The 25,711-nt window shown below is 40.6% G+C and overlaps 2 protein-coding genes across 3 annotated transcripts in view; one reads left to right on the top strand and one right to left on the bottom strand.

The window, feature by feature from the left end:
- Positions 1 to 25,711, bottom strand: part of TOLLIP (toll interacting protein) — a 68,850-nt gene that overhangs the window by 17,553 nt on the left and 25,586 nt on the right. For both annotated transcript variants that reach the window (XR_014946429.1, XR_014946430.1), the window contains exons 6-8: positions 13,826 to 13,856; positions 2,603 to 2,655; positions 1,547 to 1,615 (exon numbers count right to left, since the gene is read on the bottom strand). The gene's annotated coding sequence lies outside the window, so the exon portion shown is untranslated. The remainder of the gene's footprint in view (positions 1 to 1,546; positions 1,616 to 2,602; positions 2,656 to 13,825; positions 13,857 to 25,711) is intronic.
- LOC107314529 (uncharacterized) overlaps positions 1 to 25,711 on the top strand; it is a 34,835-nt gene that overhangs the window by 7,043 nt on the left and 2,081 nt on the right. The window contains exons 8-36 of the mRNA XM_015863823.3: positions 431 to 556; positions 1,019 to 1,136; positions 1,953 to 2,091; positions 2,787 to 2,897; positions 3,448 to 3,517; positions 3,672 to 3,809; positions 3,894 to 4,058; positions 4,513 to 4,607; positions 5,376 to 5,502; positions 5,957 to 6,212; positions 6,566 to 6,618; positions 7,002 to 7,102; positions 7,922 to 8,073; positions 8,505 to 8,643; positions 8,728 to 8,841; positions 9,388 to 9,567; positions 10,621 to 10,860; positions 11,544 to 11,700; positions 11,973 to 12,101; positions 12,454 to 12,580; positions 13,138 to 13,181; positions 13,279 to 13,467; positions 14,593 to 22,038; positions 22,486 to 22,620; positions 22,832 to 23,079; positions 23,536 to 23,710; positions 24,580 to 24,623; positions 25,035 to 25,154; positions 25,263 to 25,358. Coding sequence (XP_015719309.2) covers positions 431 to 556; positions 1,019 to 1,136; positions 1,953 to 2,091; positions 2,787 to 2,897; positions 3,448 to 3,517; positions 3,672 to 3,809; positions 3,894 to 4,058; positions 4,513 to 4,607; positions 5,376 to 5,502; positions 5,957 to 6,212; positions 6,566 to 6,618; positions 7,002 to 7,102; positions 7,922 to 8,073; positions 8,505 to 8,643; positions 8,728 to 8,841; positions 9,388 to 9,567; positions 10,621 to 10,860; positions 11,544 to 11,700; positions 11,973 to 12,101; positions 12,454 to 12,580; positions 13,138 to 13,181; positions 13,279 to 13,467; positions 14,593 to 22,038; positions 22,486 to 22,620; positions 22,832 to 23,079; positions 23,536 to 23,710; positions 24,580 to 24,623; positions 25,035 to 25,154; positions 25,263 to 25,358 — 11,234 coding nt within the window. The remainder of the gene's footprint in view (positions 1 to 430; positions 557 to 1,018; positions 1,137 to 1,952; positions 2,092 to 2,786; positions 2,898 to 3,447; positions 3,518 to 3,671; positions 3,810 to 3,893; positions 4,059 to 4,512; positions 4,608 to 5,375; positions 5,503 to 5,956; positions 6,213 to 6,565; positions 6,619 to 7,001; positions 7,103 to 7,921; positions 8,074 to 8,504; positions 8,644 to 8,727; positions 8,842 to 9,387; positions 9,568 to 10,620; positions 10,861 to 11,543; positions 11,701 to 11,972; positions 12,102 to 12,453; positions 12,581 to 13,137; positions 13,182 to 13,278; positions 13,468 to 14,592; positions 22,039 to 22,485; positions 22,621 to 22,831; positions 23,080 to 23,535; positions 23,711 to 24,579; positions 24,624 to 25,034; positions 25,155 to 25,262; positions 25,359 to 25,711) is intronic.

Below are 25,711 nucleotides of genomic sequence, written 5' to 3'. Positions count from 1 at the left end.
GTCACCAACATTTGTTTCAAATTAAAATCCACTGGGATACTATTTGCCCTTCCAACAATATCTGAAAAATCTGAATATACTAAAGCTATAGAAACTTGTTTCTTACATTTCCCTAGTAATGCAGATGTTCTTGAAAAGGCCAACTTTAACAGAAACCTTGCTAACTTTGGAAACCATTTTCTTGGTGTGCCTAGAAATCTAGTCATTTTGCCATCGGTTAAGTTTTTCTTTACCCTGATCATGAAAACCTAATCTCAACTGTAAAACATAGATCTGAGTGGGTAAAATTAAAGATTTTGAGAAGTGGGTCTGAGGTTTAGCGTGGTTTTAAATCTAGCTCAAAAAAATGTAAGTGAACATACTTATTTTCATGTACAGTGAACTAGAGATACTTCAGAATGAAAATACTCTCCTTCTATTAACATTTCAGCCAAGAAATGTCCGTACAACATGCAGTATTCAGAGTGCAGCTCCCCCTGCGCTGACACATGCACTAATCCTGAACGATCTCAGTTTTGTGAAGAGCACTGTATGGATGGTTGTTTCTGCCCCCAAGGCAAGTTCTTATATACTCACATTTCTGATCTCAAAATAAACAAGGCAGGTTCCATGAGGCTTAAGGCCCTTCTATTTGCATTTTTCACAGCTGCAAGTGATAAGTATTTATCATTTATCAACTGAGGAAAGACATATGAATTAATTGCCAGTGCACACGCAATATTTAGAAAGCAGGAAAGCAGAAAAGCAAACAGATCAAGGCTAGTCTTTCAACAAGCCACCTGTACTAAAATAACTCCTTTTCAATGCAGATGGAATTTAAGAATACAAAGGTTGAAAGTCTGTAAATTGGCATAGTCCTGCTGTTCTTGGTATATCTATGACAGTTCACAGCAGCTGCAGATCTGTCTTCAGGGCAATGTTTAGTAGCGAACAAAAATGGTTATTTTCCCATGTATGGAAAATGCCTCTTTAATTGATTAAGTTTTGTGTTTTGTTGTTTGTTTTTTTTTAACTTAAGGAACCGTTTTTGATGACATAAACAATTCTGGCTGCATCTCCCGTCAGCAGTGCTCCTGTATTTACAATGGCAACACTTATGCTCCAGGAACTTCTTTCTCAGAGCAGTGCCATTCCTGGTAACCCTTACTATTTTCTTAACTCATTATTTCCTCTAATATATTTAATGGGTTTAATGGTTTATTATTTGCAATTGCATCATCAGTAATTGATATGTGTATTTAACAGACTGCCATAGTTCCAAAATAACCCCAAAGAACATTCTTTGTTTTATTTAGCAACAGCCTTAACTGTCTTTGCACTTGAGCTCAACGTGATCAAAGTAAGGATTTACAGTGTTTAGATTTCTCACCAGTGAATTCAAGTGCTTCCTCTTTATTTTATTCAAACATTTGGACTTCTCTAAAGGGAATGAAGTTGCAGTAATTTACATATTTGCAAATATTTATTTTCTCTGAAGAAAACAAGAGATGCTACACAAGAGACATTTCACAATTATTAATCCTGTACCTGTGCAGTACCATATTACCTTAGGAAACAGATATACTCTGCATCAGGAGTAGATTTGGAGTCACATTTCTCTTAGTTTCTTACACATCTGTACAAGAAAACAGAAGAGATTTTAATTTGGCATTATGTTTCATATTAGCTACAGAAGACAAGCAATTGCTCATGCAGCTCCTGTTGCTATTGAGTCAGCCTGTCCAAAAAAGGAATAGAACCAAATGAGCAAAGTGGCTGCATATCACGGTCACTCCCTTTAATGCTTTGCATCATATGTTCACAATGCTTGAGAAAGTCTTAAACCTGGATTTACTGTGTATTCAAACTGTAGACTGAAAGGGAATAGCAGTGCTAAACCTAATGTTATTATAATTTCTAGAAGTCTGGACTGCTATCACTGATTTCAGCTAAGTTCGTCTTGTCTCTTCCAGTACATGTAATGGAGGCAAATGGATTTGTGAAGACATGTCATGTCCAGGAACATGTTCCGTAGAGGGAGGCTCACACATTTCTACATATGATAAAAAGCATTATGATGTCTATGGAGACTGCACTTATGTCCTTTCTAAGGTGAGAATCAAATATTACTTGGTCATAAAGCCCTATATGCTTGTGGAAAGGAAAGCTGATCTCAGTCAACATATTTGAAACTTACGTCTTTTGACGTATGTAGATTGAATTGCTTCAGTTAATCAGACACTTACTGAAATGTATTCTGCCATTCAGATGACTTAATTATCAGCTAACTATTAGGATGTCATGCAACAGTAAATGGTAGTTTTGAGGAAATTTCCAGTTCTGTGATACAATAAATGCTGACTGCATTTAGTAGCATTAAACCAAATTGTATTCCAAGTCAGAAAAAAATGCACTAACAGTTCAAAAAAATAAAATCTTTAATAAGTAAGACTTTTTTTTTTTCTTGGAAGCTCAAATATAGAAAAATCAGTTCAAGTCAACTGATGCATTTTATTTAAATTTTGAACCATTATAAAAAACAAGTTAAGAGAAATAAAAAAGTAAAACATTCATTATAATCAAAACATTTTGTTACAATAATGGGTGACTGAAATTGTCTGACCTTTTTGATCTGTTTCTTCTTTGCTTTCTTTCTTCCCATTTCCACAATTCAGTCTAAAAACACAAACAAATCACTCTTTGTTACTGCTGATACTGTAAAGATACTGAAAAGAGAGAATTTGACAGGACAATTTCTGTAATTAGCATTTCACAGAGTAACTGTTGGGACTTCTATTTATTTTCAGCACTCTGAAGATGAAATATTCACCATCCTGGCAGAACTTCGCAAATGTGGCCTGACAAACACTGAAACATGCTTAAAGACAGTGACCCTCAGCTTGAATAAAGGACAAACGGTAATAAAGCAAAATAAGCATGGGAAAAAACTGTTAATAACATGGGGAGCAAAGCATCTAGGTCTATATTGGGTTAGGGAATTGCACTTATTTCCATATATGGGATAAGTACATGTTAGGTTTTTATCAAGTGAAAATAAACTATTTTTGTTATGAAAATGAAATATTAGATTTGGCTTTGTGGAATTTCATTAAGAAAAAGCTGAAAAAGCTCTTTTTCTGCCATTTAGATGAAAACACATGAGCTTGTAATTTAAAAGCTACACATACAACAGTAGTGGGTGTGATTCATCATAAAGTTTTGTTCATAAAAACCAAGATGATAGAATTTACTAAACAGTTGAGAAAGACTCTTCAAAACCCATTTTTCTTTGGCAATGAAAATTAGTTAAGAGCATAAAGTGGAAAGAGAGAAAAGTGTTGAAATCACAAAAATGACTCCTTTTAATTAATTGTTCTTTTTAAGTAATATCACCAGAGTCACCACTATTATTACTCTTTGGACTAATAGTCCTTCACATGATTACCTGTTGTTCCTCTTCCTTAACAGCTCATTGAGGTCAAAACTGATGGTAGTGTGTTTGTGAACTCGATCTACACCCAGCTACCAATCTCAGCAGGTATTTTTTCTTTTAACATTCACCTCTGATGTTGTAGGACAATGAAATCATAAAATAGGAGGCAATACTTTTAGAGCAGCCTCCGCACCTTGATGTACTCTGTCCTGCATTTAACCTCCTCCAGAAAGTAATCATTCTGTTTTTTCTTTTATAGCCAATGTCACTATCTTTAGACCTTCATCATTCTTCGTCATCATACACACAAATATTGGTATCCAGGTTGAACTCCAGATAACACCCATCATGCAGGTGTTTGTGCGATTAGACCCTGTATTCAAAGGCCAGACTTGTGGTAAGTGAATGAAACTGAGGACTATCTTGCTAAATGTCTTTTGTGGAGTACAAGCAGTATAAACTTTTCACTGGTTTTCAACAGGTCTTTGTGGAAATTTCAATAATGTTCAAACTGATGACTTTAAGGCCATAAGTGGAGTAATTGAAGGAACAGCAGCAGCATTTGCTAATACATGGAAAACTCAGGCTTCTTGCCCTGATATCCAGAGCAGTTTTGAGAACCCTTGTGCACTCAGCATCGATAATGGTAAATGCTTCTTAACATTATTTTCTTTATCACTAAGAAAAAAACAACTATTAGAAAGCAAATATAAGAGAATGAAGAATTGTATATTTGGCAAAAATTTACATCTAAAATCAGAATATTCACAGTGAGAACACAAGGGCTATCTAGTGAAGTAAAGGAGAGTCCTGGAGGCATAATTAAAAGAAACTGTATGATCACTGAAAACAGAATGTCTAAGCTCACAGCTTGATATCAGAAGAGTGGATCACATGAGAGTCCTTGGAAATTCTTTATTCATGATCTTCACTAACTCTATCTCATTGCACCTTTGGTTTTAATAACCTTAAAGCACAAGCTGAGTGAGAAGAGACAGAAGGGAAGAGATTTGATGTAATTTCAAGACTGGGAAATGGGTATATGGGACTAATGAGGTATAAAGAGTAATGTGCATTTGCATGGTTTGTTCTTTTTATAGAAAAATATGCTCAGCACTGGTGTGGACTACTAACTAACAGTGAAGGACCTTTTGCTGCTTGTCATTATCTACTGAATCCCTCTACTTACTACACGGTATGTTGATAGACTGGTTTCTCCTTCAGAAACAATAGAAATAGGATCATTACAACTAGCTACCAGGAAAAAACCAATCTCAGACATATTTCCAATCTTCTGCAATGCCTGCATTTTCATTTCTGTGCTACTCTTCTTTCTTTCAACATGTTGCTGTTTTTGTTGTAGCATTATGTTATTTTACTTCTCAGTCTAGGTTTTGTCATTGCAAATGCAAAGGCAGCTGTTTTCTTTTTTGTTTTTTTTGGTTTTTTTTTTTTGGATGGATATACCTATATGGTAGGAGGTTTGCACAAAGGCATATCAAATGGTTATTTGAAAATTGCAGTTAACTGCCACCTCACCAACCTCACATCTTATTATTAACTACTTGGCACTGAAAGACCATTGGCTAATTATCATCATTCCACTGTCAGTGTGTTGTCAAACTTCCTTCTCAGTATAAATGACTCAGATGTCGATGTGATGAAATGATGTGTCTAGACTGCACAGTGTGGATAAACCTGTACATGCCACTGTGCTATATATTCACAAACATGGGTTCAGATGAAGCTTCTAAATGCATAACAGACTTTAAAACTACTATTTCCCAATAATAACTGAAATTAATTTCCATTAGCTTTATTCTCCCCACTAGGAACCTTAAATAAATAATGAAGTTATTCTAGTGTTGTATGTGACTGAGCTTATCTGAAGAAGGATTTGTGCATGAGATTTTAGACTGATAGTCTTAGAAGTGTTGTGATTATATTTTTCTCACATTCCTAGAACTGCATGTTTGACACATGTAACTGTCAAAACAGTGAGGGCTGTCTGTGTGCAGCCCTTTCTTCCTATGTGAGAGCTTGTGCTGCAAGAGGAATCCTAATAGATGGATGGAGGACTGATGTCTGTTGTGAGTACTCTCCTCTTTTTCCTTTCCTGTGAACCCATAAATAAAAACTGTTGATGAAAAAGGTGATTGATGATCCACCTGTTTCTGTACAACTTTGAATTTAACTATAGTTTTCCATATCTTCTAGTGTCATAGAGGTAAATATGACAGATTAGAACAGCAACATTAGTAATACTAACCAGAAACCTATAACAATAAAATAGCAGCACCAAATGGATGTTTCTTTCCAAACTCTCATTTGAAAAAGTATATTCCTTATTACATATATGACTTGACTTAATCTACATGTACAGTAGCTTTCGGTTCAGAAAAACACTGATGTGAAAGATACAGCATAGGCAGAGGTGTATATTATCATTTACTTGTTATTGGTACTACCTACCATTTCTTTCTTCCCAGCAAAAATTACCACCTGGCATTAACAAATTCATTCTCCCTTTTTTTCTCTCTCAAGCAAAGTACACCACCTCATGTCCCAAATCCCTAAGTTACAGCTATACCATCGATTCATGTCAACCCACGTGTCGCTCTCTGAGTGAGCCTGATGTCACATGCAAAATTAAGTTTGTCCCAGTTGATGGCTGCACCTGCATAAATGGAACCTACATGGATGAAAGTGGCAAATGTGTGCCTGCTAATGAATGCCCCTGCTACTACCGAGGATCTCCCATACCACTTGGAGAAGTTGTCCATGAAAATGGGCTTGTATGGTAAGGGAAACTTTTGCAAAATGTTCAAGCAATAGTGCATGCATAATAATAATAATTAAAATAATTAAAATTTAAAAATAATAATAATAAAAAATAAGCTTCATTTAAACTGTTCTCACCCAGCCCTGCATGAGTTTCAATACAGTACTCTCAGAAACATTTTTTTTAAAAAACTTTTAAGAACATCATATACTTCCAGATTGATAGAGCACTTGTATATGGGAGTATTTTCTATTTAATTCTGTGACTTTTCAAGCACAAAATACATGACAGAAAAAACAAAGAGAAATCTGAGGAGAAAGTAAGTAACAAGGTAACATGGTTACAAGTTAATGTTTTTCACTCTCTTGCAGCACTTGCCTCCAGGGAAGACTGAATTGCATTGGAGCACCCAATCAAATTCCAGGTTAAAAAAACATCTTCCACTTTCACTTGTGTTTTTCTCTGTGCCAGGTTTAGGACAGAAATATTTGGTAGAATTGATACTTCCTAATGAATTTTTTAATTACAGAAGTATTTCTATGCCATGAAAGGTAGAAGCAAACCTTGGTTCGTGATAAGATCTATTCTAAAAGTTGTTTTTTTTTTTCTGATATAGTGGGGAAGGTTCATGGAATTCAATGCTCTGAAGTGAATCTACAATTGGATTTAGCAGACTGAGTTGGAACAGCAGTCCTTACTAACTGAAATGTACAAATTCCAAAGAATTTCTGGATGCCTGTTATAGTTACAGCTGAGTGATAAAACCTATGCCATTGCTTACTTTTCTCACTTCTTTCCTTCCTCTAGTTTGCGAACCTCCCATGTTCTACTTAGACTGTGGAAACAACACAGCAGGAACAACTGGGGCAGAGTGTCAGAAAAGCTGTCAGACTCTGGATATGCAGTGTGTAAGTATGGCATGACTGGATGAAATGGCACTTTCAAGTCTTGTCTGTTATATTTGTGCTACAGTCATTACTGATCTAGCTCTCCTACTCTGAATCTACATCACAGATACTTTGTATACTAAAATCCCAAAAACATGTTATGAATTGTTAACAACAGGATCATCAGAATAAAATATAATAAAGTAACATCCAACTTCTGTAAGATAAGTGTCAAAATTTCTTCAGCTACTGCTCATAGGAGTAATTAGTAGTGAAAATATTTAGGGCTTTGCCACATATTGTACCTCCTTAGGAGAAAATTACCTGTTGTGACCTGGCTAGGAGCAATCATTCCTTTTCCATATGATAGAGCAATTGTGAATTTCTTGCACATCTAATTATATCTCTCTAAGTGCATGATATCCATTTGTAATGTCATGGATAGGTACCAGAAGAGATGCATCTGTTTTCAATGCTACTCAAACAAACAAACTGAATTTACTTACTTTCTTCTGAAAGCACAATCATTCAATCACAAGTCACTCACCACAAAGCATTGGGCTTCTTCAGCTAACACAGAGCAAATCTTAAGATCCAATATATTTCAAATTTCACAGACTTGAACAAATGCATTTGGGATTAGAATACATCAAATGTTTAGCAGTTTTATATGCTAATACCTTTGACTTTGTTCTGGAGGCCTATAAGTACTTCAGAGTTTTCTCTTATTTAAGCTGGGCAGAAATAGAACATATAAAGATATTTTAAGTTAATCTAATCTTCATTTTTCTGCTGTGATTATTTGATTCTGAAATTGTATCTTCCTCTTGACCTTTCCAGTATGGCACACAGTGTGTATCTGGCTGTGTGTGCCCATCTGGGCTTGTGTTAGATGGGAAGGGTGGTTGTATTCCTGAAGAGGAATGTCCATGTATTCACAACGGAGCCATGTATCAACCCGGGGAAAAGATCAATGCTGACTGTAATACTTGGTAAGTAATTTCTGGGAAATGGCATTCCAGGTTCCATCATCTGCCTTTAAAAACATCTTAAGCTGTACAGTAATGAGGAGAGATTTAGACTGTGCATTTCATCGATTGATGGGTCTTTCGGGTTTTGACCCAATAAGATGTGCAAGTTTACTTCTGTTGCAGGCAAAAAGCTGAGGCACAGACTGTGAAAAAACCTTTGGGAGGATGGTATCCACTACAGTTTGGCTTTTTTTGCAGTTCATACATTTGGAATAGCAGAACAGAACTTTGCTTTAATACCTCACATGGGAAATGTTAAAGACTGTTTTAACTTCAGAATCAATATAACGTTTACCAAGAATGAGATGCCAAACAAATGCCGAGTTTTTGGGATACACCTGCATAAGACAGTGAGCTACTTTATTACTAAAACCTTTAATTCTCATTCCTAGTGTGTGCAAGAATCGGATGTGGGAATGCACCAAAAAACAATGTCTGGGTACGTGTGCTGTTTATGGAGACGGACATTATACCACCTTTGATGACAAAAGGTTCAGCTTCAACGGAAACTGTGAATACACACTAGTCCAGGTACTGTTACTTAACAAAAGTAAATTGTAATATAATCTTGATCTTATCTGCAACAATAACATATTTTTTCATTTTACTACTCAGAACCACTGCGGGAATAGTGACACAGTGAATGGGACCTTCCAGGTTATCACTGAAAACATTCCCTGTGGCAGCACTGGGACAACTTGCTCAAAATCTATCAAAGTTTTCATAGAGGTATGTAGGTACTGCATTACAGACCAGGGTTTTTTTGTTCTGTACCTGTGTAAGGCTTGGGAGAAGTCAGGATATCCATTGCTGCAGTTTGGAGAAAATGGTTTAAAAAGTAAATCAACTTGTAAATTAAGTTCAGACCAGAATCAGGTGAAGCATTTGTTACAGCTCCCCAGCTTTCTGCCTATTCTACCCTTACAAAGCCATCTTATACTTAACCTTGGACAAACTACAGCTCTACAGGAAAACTGCCTGTAGCAGAAATTTAGCTGATCACATCAGAAGATTCTCTTACTCTTTGCACTGTAGTTCCTCCACAACAACATAATGTCATTTTTTAATCTACAGTCTGCTCCATTTAAAATACTTTTTAACCACAATTCCACAAACCTGAGATTTGAGCCACACTGTCGAGATATACTGCATTTGGATGACATATTTTCATTAAACAAACTGGTTTTAGTACTCTTAAAAGTGGGGGAAAAAATGTTTGCTAGCACAGCTGTAGCTCTTAGGTTCATTTCTAAGCACCTTTTCCTCCTGTTTCAGCACTATGAACTGATACTCAGTGAGGAGCATGTCAGTGTGATTAAGAGAGGACAAGATGCTGAAGTACCATTCACAGTCCGCTATATAGGTATGTACACAGTGATTGATACCACCAGTGGACTGATCCTCATGTGGGACAAGAAAACCAGCATCTTCATCAAGCTGAGCCCAGAATTTAAGGTAAGGAAATTTAAGTCTGGACACTTTAAGTCTGGACTGGGTGTTAATTTTTTATCTGACTCAGACAATATCCCAAACAGATGATTTCTCTGGCATTCTTGTAGGACGTCATATGTTGTTTTCTATTTCTCTGGTACCTTAGGAAGACATGTAAGCAGCCTGCTGCTGTTTAGAGTGCTCAAGGCAGCATTCAGTTTCTATTTGGCCTGACAGAACCTGAGTTTGTAGACTGCTTTTGTGGACTAGACTTTGTTAAAATTACTCTGTGAATCTTGGTAAAACTTATCAGACTTCACTAAGATTACATAGCTACATGTGTAGAAATCAGTTCAGTAGTCCTGATCTTGAAAAATGATCCATTGCTTCCAGTACACAGTGACACATAAATCTGAATTATCGTACTCCAAGAACAAAGTAAAATACTGTGTAAAATGTCACATATTTTTCAAGAATATATATGAACAAGTGATAAAGAAAGTATGGACAGAAAGTACAAGCCTTGGATTCACAGCATCTGCTATAGTCAATCACCATTTCACATATCAAAATTTGGAATGAGATATTTCTGGAAATGCAAGGAAAATGCCATTTATTTTTCTATCTGTCAGCAGTGATAATAGTAGATTCAGTGAGTAGGGTGGACTAGCAGTACTTATGACAGTTTTGTAAGACTATCTTTTGTATTAGCATCTATTGTACAAAACAAAGCATAAATGAAAAGCACTGTAACATTGTCAACTAGCTGAGTGCTCATTTCCCTTGTTAAAGATACACCTCACAGTTGGTACATCCTCAGAAATGACCAAGACAGTTGTACTGTTCAGATTTAAAAGAAGGAAAGTTGGTAGCTGCCTGTAGCCTTGGTGATCATGTTCTGTTGCTGAGGAGACAGATGGCTGCTTTTCCAGGATATCTAAACATAAAATATCTTCAGTGGGAAGACTGTGGGAAAGTTAGAACAGAATGGCACTCTAAGACCTGAATTTCATGTATTCTTTCAGTTTCAGATCTTTTGTTTTCTCACACCCGTAATTATTTTATTTCTTTTTGCAGGGCCAGATCTGTGGCCTCTGTGGAAATTATGATGGCAATGGCATCAATGACTTCACTACAAGGAGTCTGTCTGTAGTGGAGAATGTCCTAGAGTTCGGAAACAGCTGGAAAGTATCCTCCACATGTCCTGATGCTAACTTTGTAAAGGACCCATGCTCTACCAACCCTTATCGAAAGTCCTGGTCAGAGAAGCAGTGTAGCATCATCAACAGCAATGTCTTTGCTGCCTGTCACTCACAGGTATCGTCAGGGCAGGAATTCACTCTGTGAAGACTAGGCCTGAGTGTTACTGAATCTAAAATGCCTATCTTCATACGCTTTGTCACATGTGTCTAATTCATTAGAGAGCATGTTTCACTTTGAATTGTGTAACTTCAGTCTGAATATTGTGCAATTGAACAGATTTACAGCCCCTACCTGTAAGAAATAGTAGGCTATATAGATAGTAGAAAATGACGGTAACTTATTGGGAAAGAAAAATGATTTCAGAATTACTATATATTTTTATGTTGGGTGAACTGGGTAAAATATACCATGTAATGAACACAAATTCAATGAAATAACATTTTGGGGGTAGTAATGAAGCAGCATTAACATACCAACAATGCAGGATAGTTTTGTGCTCTTCCTATTACCTTAATTATTTCCACTGCTAGAGATCTTCAGGTATGGCTGCCTAATACAGCTTGGGAACATGAAGCTAATCTTTCACTGGGACACAAGTCTAGATGTCTAAAACTATGTCAATATGTGATTTGGATGTATTATCGGCACTACCTCTGGTGTTTAACAGTGTTTATAAATATAACAAAAGAAACAACCAATACAGGCCTTCCTTCTGAGATACTAATTTTAAGAAAATTAGCCTAGTGATGTTGAGAAAAAGGCAGAATATATAGTTTAATATTTCTTTTTTATGACAGGTTGAACCAGCAAAATATTATCAAGCATGTGTGACAGATGCTTGTGCCTGTGACTCTGGAGGAGACTGTGACTGCTTTTGCACAGCAGTAGCTGCCTATGCTCAAGCATGTAATGAAGTTGGTGTCTGCATAGCCTGGAGAACCCCGTCAATCTGTCGTGAGTTTTATTTTATATACAGTTCTTCTGAATGCGTAGTAAAACATACAGCAATTCCTTGCTGAGATCTCTGAACACATATTCTCTGTACCTCATGTACATGCATTGTAAGTGTACTGTGTACTTTTCACAGGGTTTTGATGGTCACACATTTCACCTATTTGTAAGTTTTCAAGGCTGTTCAAGGCAGCATGGTAGGGATCTGAACAGACACGACTCAAAAGAATTTTGGTTTTTTTTCTGAACATGTTCAAATTTATGTTTCTCTTTAGCACTGTTCTGTGATTACTATAATCAACAAGGAGAATGTGAATGGCACTATAAGCCTTGTGGAGCCTCCTGTATGAAGACCTGTAAGAACCCAAGTGGGAAATGCCTCCATAACTTGCCAGGGCTAGAAGGTAAAAAGAGTTTGCAAGTACCCTTAAGTGGATAAATTTGTTAATAATCTTTTGAATTAATGGAGACTGTTTTCTCCATCAGATGCTTTTCCATCGTTTAATTCTCTTCAATGTCATTGCATCAACATGAATGGAGATAAAGCACAGATAAAAACATCTGTGGCTAAGTCCTTGTAGGCCCTGCAAATGTTATTACTCTGCATTACTTCCTACAGTTACTGGAAAAAAATGTAGTAAAAATTATTGTTGTTAAAAACACAACCTGCAAACACATCCTGCACAAACAAAACCTTTCCTGATTTTCTCTCTTCACGCTTTTACAACTTTTTATATGCCCTTTTCCTTGCCTCAGGCTGCTACCCCAACTGCCCACCAGACAAGCCATATTTTCACGAGGATCAGATGAAGTGCGTCAGTCTCTGTGACTGTTATGATAATGAGGATGGGAAGATATATATGCGGGATAAATGTCAGTCATGGTAAGGCTTAACACATCAACCTAATGGTATACAAGGAAAACCAACTAAACCAGTAATGGGAAATGGCATGTTCCTGTTTCATGACATGATGAGTTTTATGCTGTCTGGCCTTTTCACTGAATGCCAGCTTTATTACTAATTAGTACTATTAGGGTCTATCACATTTTTTGTTCTGCTGAATCATAATTATGTTGTAAATCCTCAGCACAATGATACAACAAGAACAGTAAGTATTTTGAGACTAAACTTCTTTAATTTTCCATTTCTATGGTGGGAAAAAATGTCATTCCAGAAGTTTGTATATCTATCTATCTGTCTATCTGTCTATCTGTCTATCTAATAAGGAGTCTGCTTCCAAGGATTTTACTACATTCTTATATGGCTAGTAGTATTTAGACTCTCCCTTCTTAACATGTTTGTTTTTTACCGTAAAAAAAAATTCAAGGAAAGTTATCAGTTACCTATTTCTGTTTCTTCATGCTAGAAACTGGCAGAAAGATGACAGCAATACAACTAGATTATAATAAAATAAATGTATTTTCTGCTTTTTATTTTAGCGAGTGCACATCAGAAGGTTTACAGTGCAAGTTTGATGATAAAGGTAAGACAGTTAAGAAGCACTGTTAAAAAAATTAGATAGAGGATACTATTTTTTCATAGGTGACTGACAACAATCTTATTAATCTTATCACTTACAGCATGTAACTGCATATACGAAAACAACACCTATAAATATAATGAACTCATCTACAACACTACAGATGGAAGTGGATGGTGTTTCCGTGCAACATGTGATGTTAATGGAACAATAAACAGAAATATATTTGCATGTGGAATCACAACCCCAACTACCACGTTTGTATTTTCTACCACTCAACCTACAACAGGTATGCATGAATACTCTGCAAAGTAACTTAAAAATATCTGGAAGGGATTGAAAATTCCCTGGAGGGGATGAGCCATCAGCACATAATTTTATTTGAAACTATTGACTTCTGAAGCAACCAACTTAATTGGCAGCTTCAGAATATACATACATACATACATATACATATATATATACATATACATATATATATATGCAATATATATATGCTATATATATATATGCAATATATATAAAATACAGCATATATATATATATGCAATATATATATATATGCAATATATATAAAATACAGCATTTCTCACAAAGTCAGTCTACACTACTGTGGTGTTTTCCAGTGGAAAAATGATCAAACTTACTTGTCTTTGTTCTTTTCAGAATCCCACTTCCCTGCAAATAAAAAAAAAAAAACAGCAATTCTAGACCAACACAAAAGACAATTACTGGCAAATTAAAAACTACTGACCACATTAGCATAAACAGAAGATAAGAAAATCATTCTGAATGAATGCTCAAATTATTTTAAACAATTTTTTTAATCATTCCAATCTGATCATCTTTAATAGCCAGAACGTCTACATTATTCCAGCAGCGAACTTATTATAGTGACCATGTAATAGTGAGAAATTGAGAAATGTTTCAGCAAAATTACAGAATACTACAGCAAGAACTGTACAATCAAGTTTAAGTCTTCTATTCAGTGGATGTGACAGTTGTGTGAAGGAATGGGTATATGCATCATACGCTTATTTTCATAATGCTAAGATACTGAAAAGAAATTACCTCTTTATAAAATAAATTCACAAATGAATGCCATAATATGATACTAAAATAATTGGAAAAATCATTACTTTCTAAAAATATTTTAAAACTAGTGTAGTTATGTAGCTAAGCAATAGCAAGTGGAAAGTGGTAATGAGAACAAAAATGAGAAAAGGGATACAGGCATGAGATGAAAACCTATATTAAAAGTGAAACTCAAGACTCATTAAGCAACTTCATTAAAAAACAAATTAACATACAAATAATACGAACAGCAATAAATGCATGGAAGGTGAATAATTTTTTTCTGATATTTTTCTTAGTAGGAAAAAAACAAACTTAAATTTCTTCCATTGAATTACAGCAATGACAACCACAACAACAGCAAAAACTGTATGCGTGAAGTACATATGTGAGTGGTCAGAATGGTACGATGGGACACAGCTTGAGAATGAAGAGGAAACATTTCAGAACATCGCAGAAATAGGAAAAAGCACTTGTAATGACACGAGAAGCATAGAATGCAGAGTACACGAACACTCAGATAAGACAATAAACTATAATAACCAAAAAATACAATGCAATAAAACCACTGAATTGGAATGCAATAGCAAAGATAACAAATGCCACAATTACCAAATCAGAGTCCTATGCTGCAATTATAAATCATGTTCAGACCTACAAACAACAACTCCAAGACAAACAGAACAAACAATATCTACAGCAAGAGAAACAACAGTGATTACAGTACAGACAATAACAAAACCAACAACAACAATAATAATAACCAACCAACAAGAAAAAGAAACAGCAACAGTATCAACAGCAACCAGCAGTACCAGTACCACCACGAACACTCCTCCTGTACCAGGGAGCACAACCACCATCATCACCACTACACCCACTGTGCCCAGCTCGCCCACCACTACTTTCACCACTCCCTCAACCACAACAGGCTGCCAGCCAATCTGTACCTGGACACAATGGTTTGATGTGGATTTCCCAAGCTCTGGGAGCCAGGATGGAGACTTTGAGACCTTTGCAAACATCCGTGCCGCTGGTTTTGACCTGTGCGCCCAGCCACAGGACATCAGGTGCCGTGCTGCAAATTACCCTGAGAGGAGCCTGGAGAGCTTGGGCCAGAATGTCAAGTGCAGCCTGGATGTTGGCCTTGAGTGCAGTAACAAGGACCAGAACAGCAAGTACCCCATGTGCTTCAACTACCAGGTCAGTGTGCTGTGCTGTGACCGCCAACACTGCACGACAACAGTAACAACTCCAGGCACCATGCCAATCACCTCAACTAGTAGCGTTCCTACAGGAAGCTCCACTAGACCAACCCCACTTACAGAAAGAACCACTACCTCCTCTACTGTCACATCTTCTGAGGTCACCAGTACAAGCACCACAGTAGTCACTACGACCACCAGCCCTCCAACAACAGGCACAACCACAATCATATCTGAAAGTACAACAACACCTGGTCCCACTCCAACAAAAAGTACAACCGCCACTACATCTACAAGTGCTGGGACCACCACGCCTACCAGCAGTGCCAGCACCACCAGGACCTCACCCCTTCCCACAACAGGTACGACTACCATCACATCCACAAGAGCAGGGACCACAACAGCAACCAGCACTGCCAGAACCGCCGAGACCACTCCTCCTGTACCTGGGAGTACAACCACCATCATCACCACTACACCCACTGTGCCCAGCTCGCCCACCACTACTTTCACCACTCCCTCCACCACATCAGGCTGCCAGCCAATCTGTGCCTGGACACAATGGTTTGATGTGGATTTCCCAAGCTCTGGGAGCCAGGATGGAGACTTTGAGACCTTTGCAAATATCCGTGCCGCTGGTTTTGATCTTTGCGCCCAGCCACAGGACATCAGGTGCCGTGCTGAAAACTACCCTGAGAGGAGCCTGGAGAGCTTGGACCAGAATGTCAAGTGCAGCCTGGATGTTGGCCTTGAGTGCAGTAACAAGGACCAGAACAGCAAGTACCCCATGTGCTTCAACTACCAGGTCAGTGTGCTGTGCTGTGACCACCAACGCTGCACAACAACAACTCCAGTCACCACGGCAAGCACTTCATCTAGCAGTGCTCCTACAGTAAGCTCCACTGGACCAACCCCACTTACAGAAAGAACCACTACCTCCTCTACTGTCACATCTTCTGAGGTCACCAGTACAAGCACCACAGTAGTCACTACGACCACCAGCCCTCCAACAACAGGCACAACCACAATCATATCTGAAAGTACAACAACACCTGGTCCCACTCCAACAAAAAGTACAACCGCCACTACATCTACAAGTGCTGGGACCACCACGCCTACCAGCAGTGCCAGCACCACCAGGACCTCACCCCTTCCCACAACAGGTACGACTACCATCACATCCACAAGAGCAGGGACCACAACAGCAACCAGCACTGCCAGAACCGCCGAGACCACTCCTCCTGTACCTGGGAGTACAACCACCATCATCACCACTACACCCACTGTGCCCAGCTCGCCCACCACTACTTTCACCACTCCCTCCACCACATCAGGCTGCCAGCCAATCTGTGCCTGGACACAATGGTTTGATGTGGATTTCCCAAGCTCTGGGAGCCAGGATGGAGACTTTGAGACCTTTGCAAATATCCGTGCCGCTGGTTTTGATCTTTGCGCCCAGCCACAGGACATCAGGTGCCGTGCTGAAAACTACCCTGAGAGGAGCCTGGAGAGCTTGGACCAGAATGTCAAGTGCAGCCTGGATGTTGGCCTTGAGTGCAGTAACAAGGACCAGAACAGCAAGTACCCCATGTGCTTCAACTACCAGGTCAGTGTGCTGTGCTGTGACCGCCAACACTGCACGACAACAGTAACAACTCCAGGCACCATGCCAATCACCTCAACTAGTAGCGTTCCTACAGGAAGTTCCACTAGACCAACCCCACTTACAGAAAGAACCACTACCTCCTCTACTGTCACATCTTTTGAGGTCACCAGTACAAGCACCACAGTAGTCACTACGACCACCAGCCCTCCAACAACAGGCACAACCACAATCATATCTGAAAGTACAACAACGCCTGGTACCACTCCAACAAAAAGTACAACCGCCACTACATCTATAAGTGCTGGGACCACCACGCCTACCAGCAGTGCCAGCACCACCAGGACCTCACCCCTTCCCACAACAGGTACGACTACCATCACATCCACAAGAGCAGGGACCACAACAGCAACCAGCACTGCCAGAACCGCCGAGACCACTCCTCCTGTACCTGGGAGTACAACCACCATCATCACCACTACACCCACTGTGCCCAGCTCGCCCACCACTACTTTCACCACTCCCTCCACCACATCAGGCTGCCAGCCAATCTGTGCCTGGACACAATGGTTTGATGTGGATTTCCCAAGCTCTGGGAGCCAGGATGGAGACTTTGAGACCTTTGCAAATATCCGTGCCGCTGGTTTTGATCTTTGCGCCCAGCCACAGGACATCAGGTGCCGTGCTGAAAACTACCCTGAGAGGAGCCTGGAGAGCTTGGACCAGAATGTCAAGTGCAGCCTGGATGTTGGCCTTGAGTGCAGTAACAAGGACCAGAACAGCAAGTACCCCATGTGCTTCAACTACCAGGTCAGTGTGCTGTGCTGTGACCACCAACGCTGCACAACAACAACTCCAGTCACCACGGTAAGCACTTCATCTAGCAGTGCTCCTACAGTAAGCTCCACTGGACCAACCCCACTTACAGAAAGAACCACTACCTCCTCTACTGTCACATCTTCTGAGGTCACCAGTACAAGCAAAACAGTAGTCATCAAGACCACCAGCCCTCCAACAACAGGCACAACCACAATCATATCTGAAAGTACAACAACACCTGGTCCCACTCCAACAAAAAGTACAACCGCCACTACATCTACAAGTGCTGGGACCACCACGCCTACCAGCAGTGCCAGCACCACCAGGACCTCACCCCTTCCCACAACAGGTACGACTACCATCACATCCACAAGAGCAGGGACCACAACAGCAACCAGCACTGCCAGAACCGCCGAGACCACTCCTCCTGTACCTGGGAGTACAACCACCATCATCACCACTACACCCACTGTGCCCAGCTCGCCCACCACTACTTTCACCACTCCCTCAACCACAACAGGCTGCCAGCCAATCTGTACCTGGACACAATGGTTTGATGTGGATTTCCCAAGCTCTGGGAGCCAGGATGGAGACTTTGAGACCTTTGCAAACATCCGTGCCGCTGGTTTTGACCTGTGCGCCCAGCCACAGGACATCAGGTGCCGTGCTGCAAATTACCCTGAGAGGAGCCTGGAGAGCTTGGGCCAGAATGTCAAGTGCAGCCTGGATGTTGGCCTTGAGTGCAGTAACAAGGACCAGAACAGCAAGTACCCCATGTGCTTCAACTACCAGGTCAGTGTGCTGTGCTGTAACCACCAACGCTGCACAACAACAACTCCAGTCACCACGGTAAGCACTTCATCTAGCAGTGCTCCTACAGTAAGCTCCACTGGACCAACCCCACTTACAGAAAGAACCACTACCTCCTCTACTGTCACATCTTCTGAGGTCACCAGTACAAGCAAAACAGTAGTCATCAAGACCACCAGCCCTCCGACAACAGGCACAACCACAATCATATCTGAAAGTACAACAACACCTGGTCCCACTCCAACAAAAAGTACAACCGCCACTACATCTACAAGTGCTGGGACCACCACGCCTACCAGCAGTGCCAGCACCACCAGGACCTCACCCCTTCCCACAACCGGTACGACTACCATCACATCCACAAGAGCGGGGACCACAACAGCAACCAGCACTGCCAGAACCGCCGAGACCACTCCTCCTGTACCTGGGAGTACAACCACCATCATCACCACTACACCCACTGTGCCCAGCTCGCCCACCACTACTTTCACCACTCCCTCCACCACATCAGGCTGCCAGCCAATCTGTACCTGGACACAATGGTTTGATGTGGATTTCCCAAGCTCTGGGAGCCAGGATGGAGACTTTGAGACCTTTGCAAACATCCGTGCCGCTGGTTTTGACCTGTGCGCCCAGCCACAGGACATCAGGTGCCGTGCTGCAAATTACCCTGAGAGGAGCCTGGAGAGCTTGGGCCAGAATGTCAAGTGCAGCCTGGATGTTGGCCTTGAGTGCAGTAACAAGGACCAGAACAGCAAGTACCCCATGTGCTTCAACTACCAGGTCAGTGTGCTGTGCTGTGACCGCCAACACTGCACGACAACAGTAACAACTCCAGGCACCATGCCAATCACCTCAACTAGTAGCGTTCCTACAGGAAGCTCCACTAGACCAACCCCACTTACAGAAAGAACCACTACCTCCTCTACTGTCACATCTTCTGAGGTCACCAGTACAAGCACCACAGTAGTCACTACGACTACCAGCCCTCCAACAACAGGCACAACCACAATCATATCTGAAAGTACAACAACACCTGGTCCCACTCCAACAAAAAGTACAACCGCCACTACATCTACAAGTGCTGGGACCACCACGCCTACCAGCAGTGCCAGCACCACCAGGACCTCACCCCTTCCCACAACAGGTACGACTACCATCACATCCACAAGAGCAGGGACCACAACAGCAACCAGCACTGCCAGAACCGCCGAGACCACTCCTCCTGTACCTGGGAGTACAACCACCATCATCACCACTACACCCACTGTGCCCAGCTCGCCCACCACTACTTTCACCACTCCCTCAACCACAACAGGCTGCCAGCCAATCTGTACCTGGACACAATGGTTTGATGTGGATTTCCCAAGCTCTGGGAGCCAGGATGGAGACTTTGAGACCTTTGCAAACATCCGTGCCGCTGGTTTTGATCTTTGCGCCCAGCCACAGGACATCAGGTGCCGTGCTGTAAACTACCCTGAGAGGAGCCTGGAGAGCTTGGACCAGAATGTCAAGTGCAGCCTGGATGTTGGCCTTGAGTGCAGTAACAAGGACCAGAACAGCAAGTACCCCATGTGCTTCAACTACCAGGTCAGTGTGCTGTGCTGTGACCGCCAACACTGCACGACAACAGTAACAACTCCAGGCACCATGCCAATCACCTCAACTAGCAGCACTCCTATAGGAAGCTCCACTGAAGAGACAAAGACATCAGAAAGACCCACTACTGTCTCCACGTCTTCCGTGACCACCACCACAAGCACCACAGTAGTCACTACGACCACCAGCCCTCCAACAACAGGCACAACCACAATCATATCTGAAAGTACAACAACACCTGGTCCCACTCCAACAAAAAGTACAACCGCCACTACATCTACAAGTGCTGGGACCACCACGCCTACCAGCAGTGCCAGCACCACCAGGACCTCACCCCTTCCCACAACAGGTACGACTACCATCACATCCACAAGAGCAGGGACCACAACAGCAACCAGCACTGCCAGAACCGCCGAGACCACTCCTCCTGTACCTGGGAGTACAACCACCATCATCACCACTACACCCACTGTGCCCAGCTCGCCCACCACTACTTTCACCACTCCCTCAATCACAACAGGCTGCCAGCCAATCTGTACCTGGACACAATGGTTTGATGTGGATTTCCCAAGCTCTGGGAGCCAGGATGGAGACTTTGAGACCTTTGCAAACATCCGTGCCGCTGGTTTTGACCTGTGCGCCCAGCCACAGGACATCAGGTGCCGTGCTGCAAATTACCCTGAGAGGAGCCTGGAGAGCTTGGGCCAGAATGTCAAGTGCAGCCTGGATGTTGGCCTTGAGTGCAGTAACAAGGACCAGAACAGCAAGTACCCCATGTGCTTCAACTACCAGGTCAGTGTGCTGTGCTGTGACCGCCAACACTGCACGACAACAGTAACAACTCCAGGCACCATGCCAATCACCTCAACTAGTAGCGTTCCTACAGGAAGCTCCACTGAAGAGACAAAGACATCAGAAAGACCCACTACTGTCTCCACATCTTCCATGACCACCACCACAAGCACCACGGTAGTCACTACGACCACCAGCCCTCCGACAACAGGCACAACCACAGTCATGTCTGAAAGTACAAGGTCTGTTCCCCCTCCGACAACAGGTACAACCACCACTGCATCCACAACTGCTGGGACCACCATACAGACCAGTATTGCTGGCACCACCAAGACCTCACCCCGTGTGACAGAAAGTACGACCACCGTTGCATCTACAAGTGCTGGGACCACCACACCTACCAGCAAAGCCAGCACAACTAAGACCTCAACCCTTTCCACAACAGGTACAACTACCATCACATCCACAATAGCAGGAACCACCACAGCTATTAGCATTGCCAGCACCACCAAGACCACCAGCCCCCCGACAACAGGCACAACCACAATCACGTCTGAAAGTACAACAAAAACTATTCCCCCTCCAACAAAAGATACTTACACTACCGCATCCACAAGCGTACAGAGCACTGTACCTAGCAGCAGCGTCAGCACCACTTTGACCACTCCTGTTATAGAAAGCACAGCCAGCACCATCTTCACATCTACACAGAGCACTGCAGCTACCAGCAGCTCTGCCACTACCAAGACTTCTCCTACTCTGTCCAGAAATCCAACCACTATTGCAACCATACCTACCAACAGTCCTAGCACTTCCAAAACAACATCCTCTGGCAGGGAATCCACTGTCCCTACTTCTACCAGCTCACTGCCCAGCTCTTCAACTACACTCTCTCCTACAGCAATCTCCACTGGAGTAACACAGACCATTGCACAGTCTTCCACTTCAAGGAGTTCTGGTAGGTCATCATCTAAATCAGAAAGCTATTTTTGCTGTTAGTTGTTTGGAATATCACTGCTACAGTATTCTTCTGTGACTTCTACTATTACGTGTGCTTCTTTTAACAGAAAGAATTTTTCTTCTATCAGCCGCTGTGCTCATCCTACGTCTTTTAGCAGATTCCATAGCTTCATATTTCTTACCCTGACCGTTAAGGTGACATTGCTCTGAAATGTTAAAAAATATTAATGCTGGAAGCCCAAATATTTGCAAAATCCCAAATGATACTTGGTACAGAGCATTAAGATTTGCATGGTCTCTACTTTACTCTAGTAAGCGGGTCAAATACTGGAATGAAACCAAACATTGGTTTGGTTTGCACAGATTCTGATCAGACTCCTGTAATATGTAACAATTACGAGAACCAAGTGCTGTGCTTTGAACGAAACCTTTTTGTTCTCAACAGCTGGTACTTCACAGACAAGCCACACTACAAGCACTTCTACAGTCTTCATTTCTTCCCCCACCACACCTTCCACAACAGAATCAAGTGAAACGACTCCGTGTTTCTGTCATGTGCTTGGTGATTTGTTTTCTCCTGGTAAGCCTCTTACTTAATGGTTATAATAATTTTCATAAGCATTAGGATCCCTTAATAATGTATTCAATTAAAAATAATTACTCAAAGTCATCTTAAACAATCATTTTAACAGAGTAATCCGCTTAATGTTTTCACAATATTTTGTGTTATTTGGACCTTTCCTTAGCATTTTTATTAGTCTTTTACCTTTTTTTCCATTTTTTCTCTACAGGTGAAGTTGTATACAACAGAACAGATAAGGCTGGATGTAATTTTTATGCACTTTGCAGCAGCGAATGTGAAATTGCCCCATTTCAGGGGCCATGCCCTACAACAACTCCTTTAACTACGGTGTCCACAGAGACTACAACACAAGCCTCTTCATCCACAGAATATACATTTTCTTCTGCTTCACCAACAGCAACATCCCTCACAACTCCACTAGAAAGAAACTGTACTGATGTCAGTCCTCCACGAAAGGTGATTCCCTTCATTATTTTAATATATCACCATTGCAAAAACAGCCCAACTTCTATCCTCTATCCTCAACTCAAATCAGCATGCATTATTTCAATAGCAAAGTTGATGATGGAAGAATATCCTGATAAAACATAATTCAACCTTGTACCACCAGGTTTCTAACACATCTAGAGATAGAAAAGTTCACTAATACCATAGCAGAGACTTTTTAAGAATAGGGAATATTCAAACATCATAATAATAAGTAGACTAGCTATGAATTTGTTGTTTTAGGGTTTTTTTTTCCCACATAGAAGACAGTTATTTTATTGTTCCCAGCTTGCCTGCTCTTAAGGTTGGAAAGTGTATGGTACCAAAACTTTATTCTGGAATCCTTACTAAGCGTGAATGTCTAAGTCAAGGTGGCCTAACTAGAGAGAAAGGACACATCACAATAAATCATTTATGTATTTTCAGCCTGGAGAGAAATGGACAAGTGAGTGCCAGGAGTGTGAATGTGATTCACTCACTGCTACAGTGCATTGTCAGCCTCGCCTATGCACAAGACCTCGGGAAGTAGTTTGTGGCATAGGATTTGTTGCCTTACCTTTAGTACCAGTAAAAGACCTGTGCTGTCCTGAACTTGAATGCCGTAAGTACTAAAAATACCAATGTATGCATCAGGCTGCACTGTGGGAAGTTACCTTTGTGCTTTTGTTAATGTCTAAGCAGATCCTACCTCCATTATGGAAATATTGAAGCACATTAACATGAGTCTAACTGCAGCTAAACAGATACATAAATATAACAATGAGCCAGATCTTCATAGTTCACTACTATGGTCATACGGTAATATGAAGCAATAAAGTAAATCATAATTAGAAACTGAATTGCTGATGTACAGTAAATAATACTTATTCTTATGGTATTGTAGAACACTAATGAAATTTATAGTCCATTGGTCATATATATTTATTTATATACATATATTTTTTAAATATAGTAATAATAATAATAATAAAGTAGCTACAACGTAAGCCTGAAAGAGGAAAATCAAAAACCAATGAACTGTGAAGTCTGAAGTTATTTTGTGAGAGCCACAAATGGAATCTGCCATGTCATCAATCTGCATTACTACTGTAAAAAAAATACCACTTTTCCACTTGATCTCACATCCAAGCTCCATTCTGAGAGGTCATAAGGCATCCATATACAAAGGCATCTTTGAAGATTACCAGTTTAAAAGTGTTCAAACAGAAAACAACTCATGATCCTTTATGGAAAGGGCAAGAAAGAGATTTATTTTGTTTAGCTCAAGCTTGGTGCCATTTCTGCTCAACTCTTCTAGCTAATTAAAAGATACAGTCTTTAACATCCAGCTATACTGGTTTGTGCACATAGAGAGCCTGAATTCAAATTTTCCGTAATCTCTATGTTATTAACAAATGTCAATAAACATCTTTACTTCTTATGCATTCCCAAAGTTTGAGTTTGCTGATTGTTATTTTGGTTGTTTTTCAGAGCCAAGAACTGACATCTGTGAGATTGATGATAAAATATATGAGGTGAGCACAGCATACTTACAGTGGCATTTTACTAGAAATTAAACATACAGCCTTTCTACCACAAAAGCCCTTTGGAAAATTCTTTTCCTGATCCATGTCATTTTATAACCCTAACCTCCGTTCCTCAAGAAGCTTCAAACAGGAGCGCATCATTTTTAGTGATGTACTTCATAACAAAAGCTTTCTTCCATTTGTGGAATTAATATTTTGTTTCTAAAGGAGCTGATATATCATGAAAGCTCAGATGTTGTTTGAAATAACCCTATGAACCTTCAGAAACAAAGCCAGATTTTTTTTTTAATCACTTGCATATTAGAAAGCTTAATAGTATAAAGCAAGTCTTTCACCTTTGCCTGTGCATTATAAGGACACTTCATTAACAAACATTATGTTTTCATTCCCATTTTCCAGATTGGAACATCCGTAATTCATTCATGTAAGAATTGTACCTGCAGTTCTGAGAAAAATATACTCACTGGGAAGCGTATTATGAAGTGTGAACCACTTAAGTGTGAAACATCTTGCCTGCCGGTGAGTTGAGATTCAATGGGATGCCCTATCAGCCCTCAAACAGCTGTATTCTAGTGAGACCGGAACCCTCCACCATCAACTCAACATACTTTTATTTCTTGCGAGTAGGGTTACGAATATAGGATTGAGGATGGAGAGTGCTGTGGGAAGTGTTATGAAAAAGCTTGCAGAATTCAGCTGAATAACAAGACTGTTGTGCTTGAAGTAAGTAATCTTTTCCTTCTCCCACCAGCCAATATATCCCCTTTCCAGTCAGAATTTATTCAACACTGAAATTACTCTGAAAACAACACTAATACAAACTAAAAATATAAGTTTCTGAACTGAAGACTTACTTGGAAATTCTTGAACACCTCTGGAAAAGACAACTGTCCAGGCAGCCTCTTGCAGTGCTCTGTCACTCTCAGGATACACAAGTTCTTTGTGTTTGTATGGAGCTTCCTGTGTTCCAGTTTGTGCCCACTGCCCCTTGTTCTATGGCTGCACGCCCCTGGAAAGAATCTGGTCTGGTCCCAAGATCTATGATATGAATTTTCAGGACAGCCACAGTTCCCAAA

This window comes from Coturnix japonica, chromosome 5, assembly GCF_054131305.1.
Source record: "Coturnix japonica strain WE chromosome 5, WE-NBRP24, whole genome shotgun sequence".
Lineage (NCBI taxonomy): Eukaryota > Metazoa > Chordata > Aves > Galliformes > Phasianidae > Coturnix > Coturnix japonica.
Note: the sequence above shows the minus strand (reverse complement) of the source record. Positions and strands in the feature narration are given on the sequence as shown.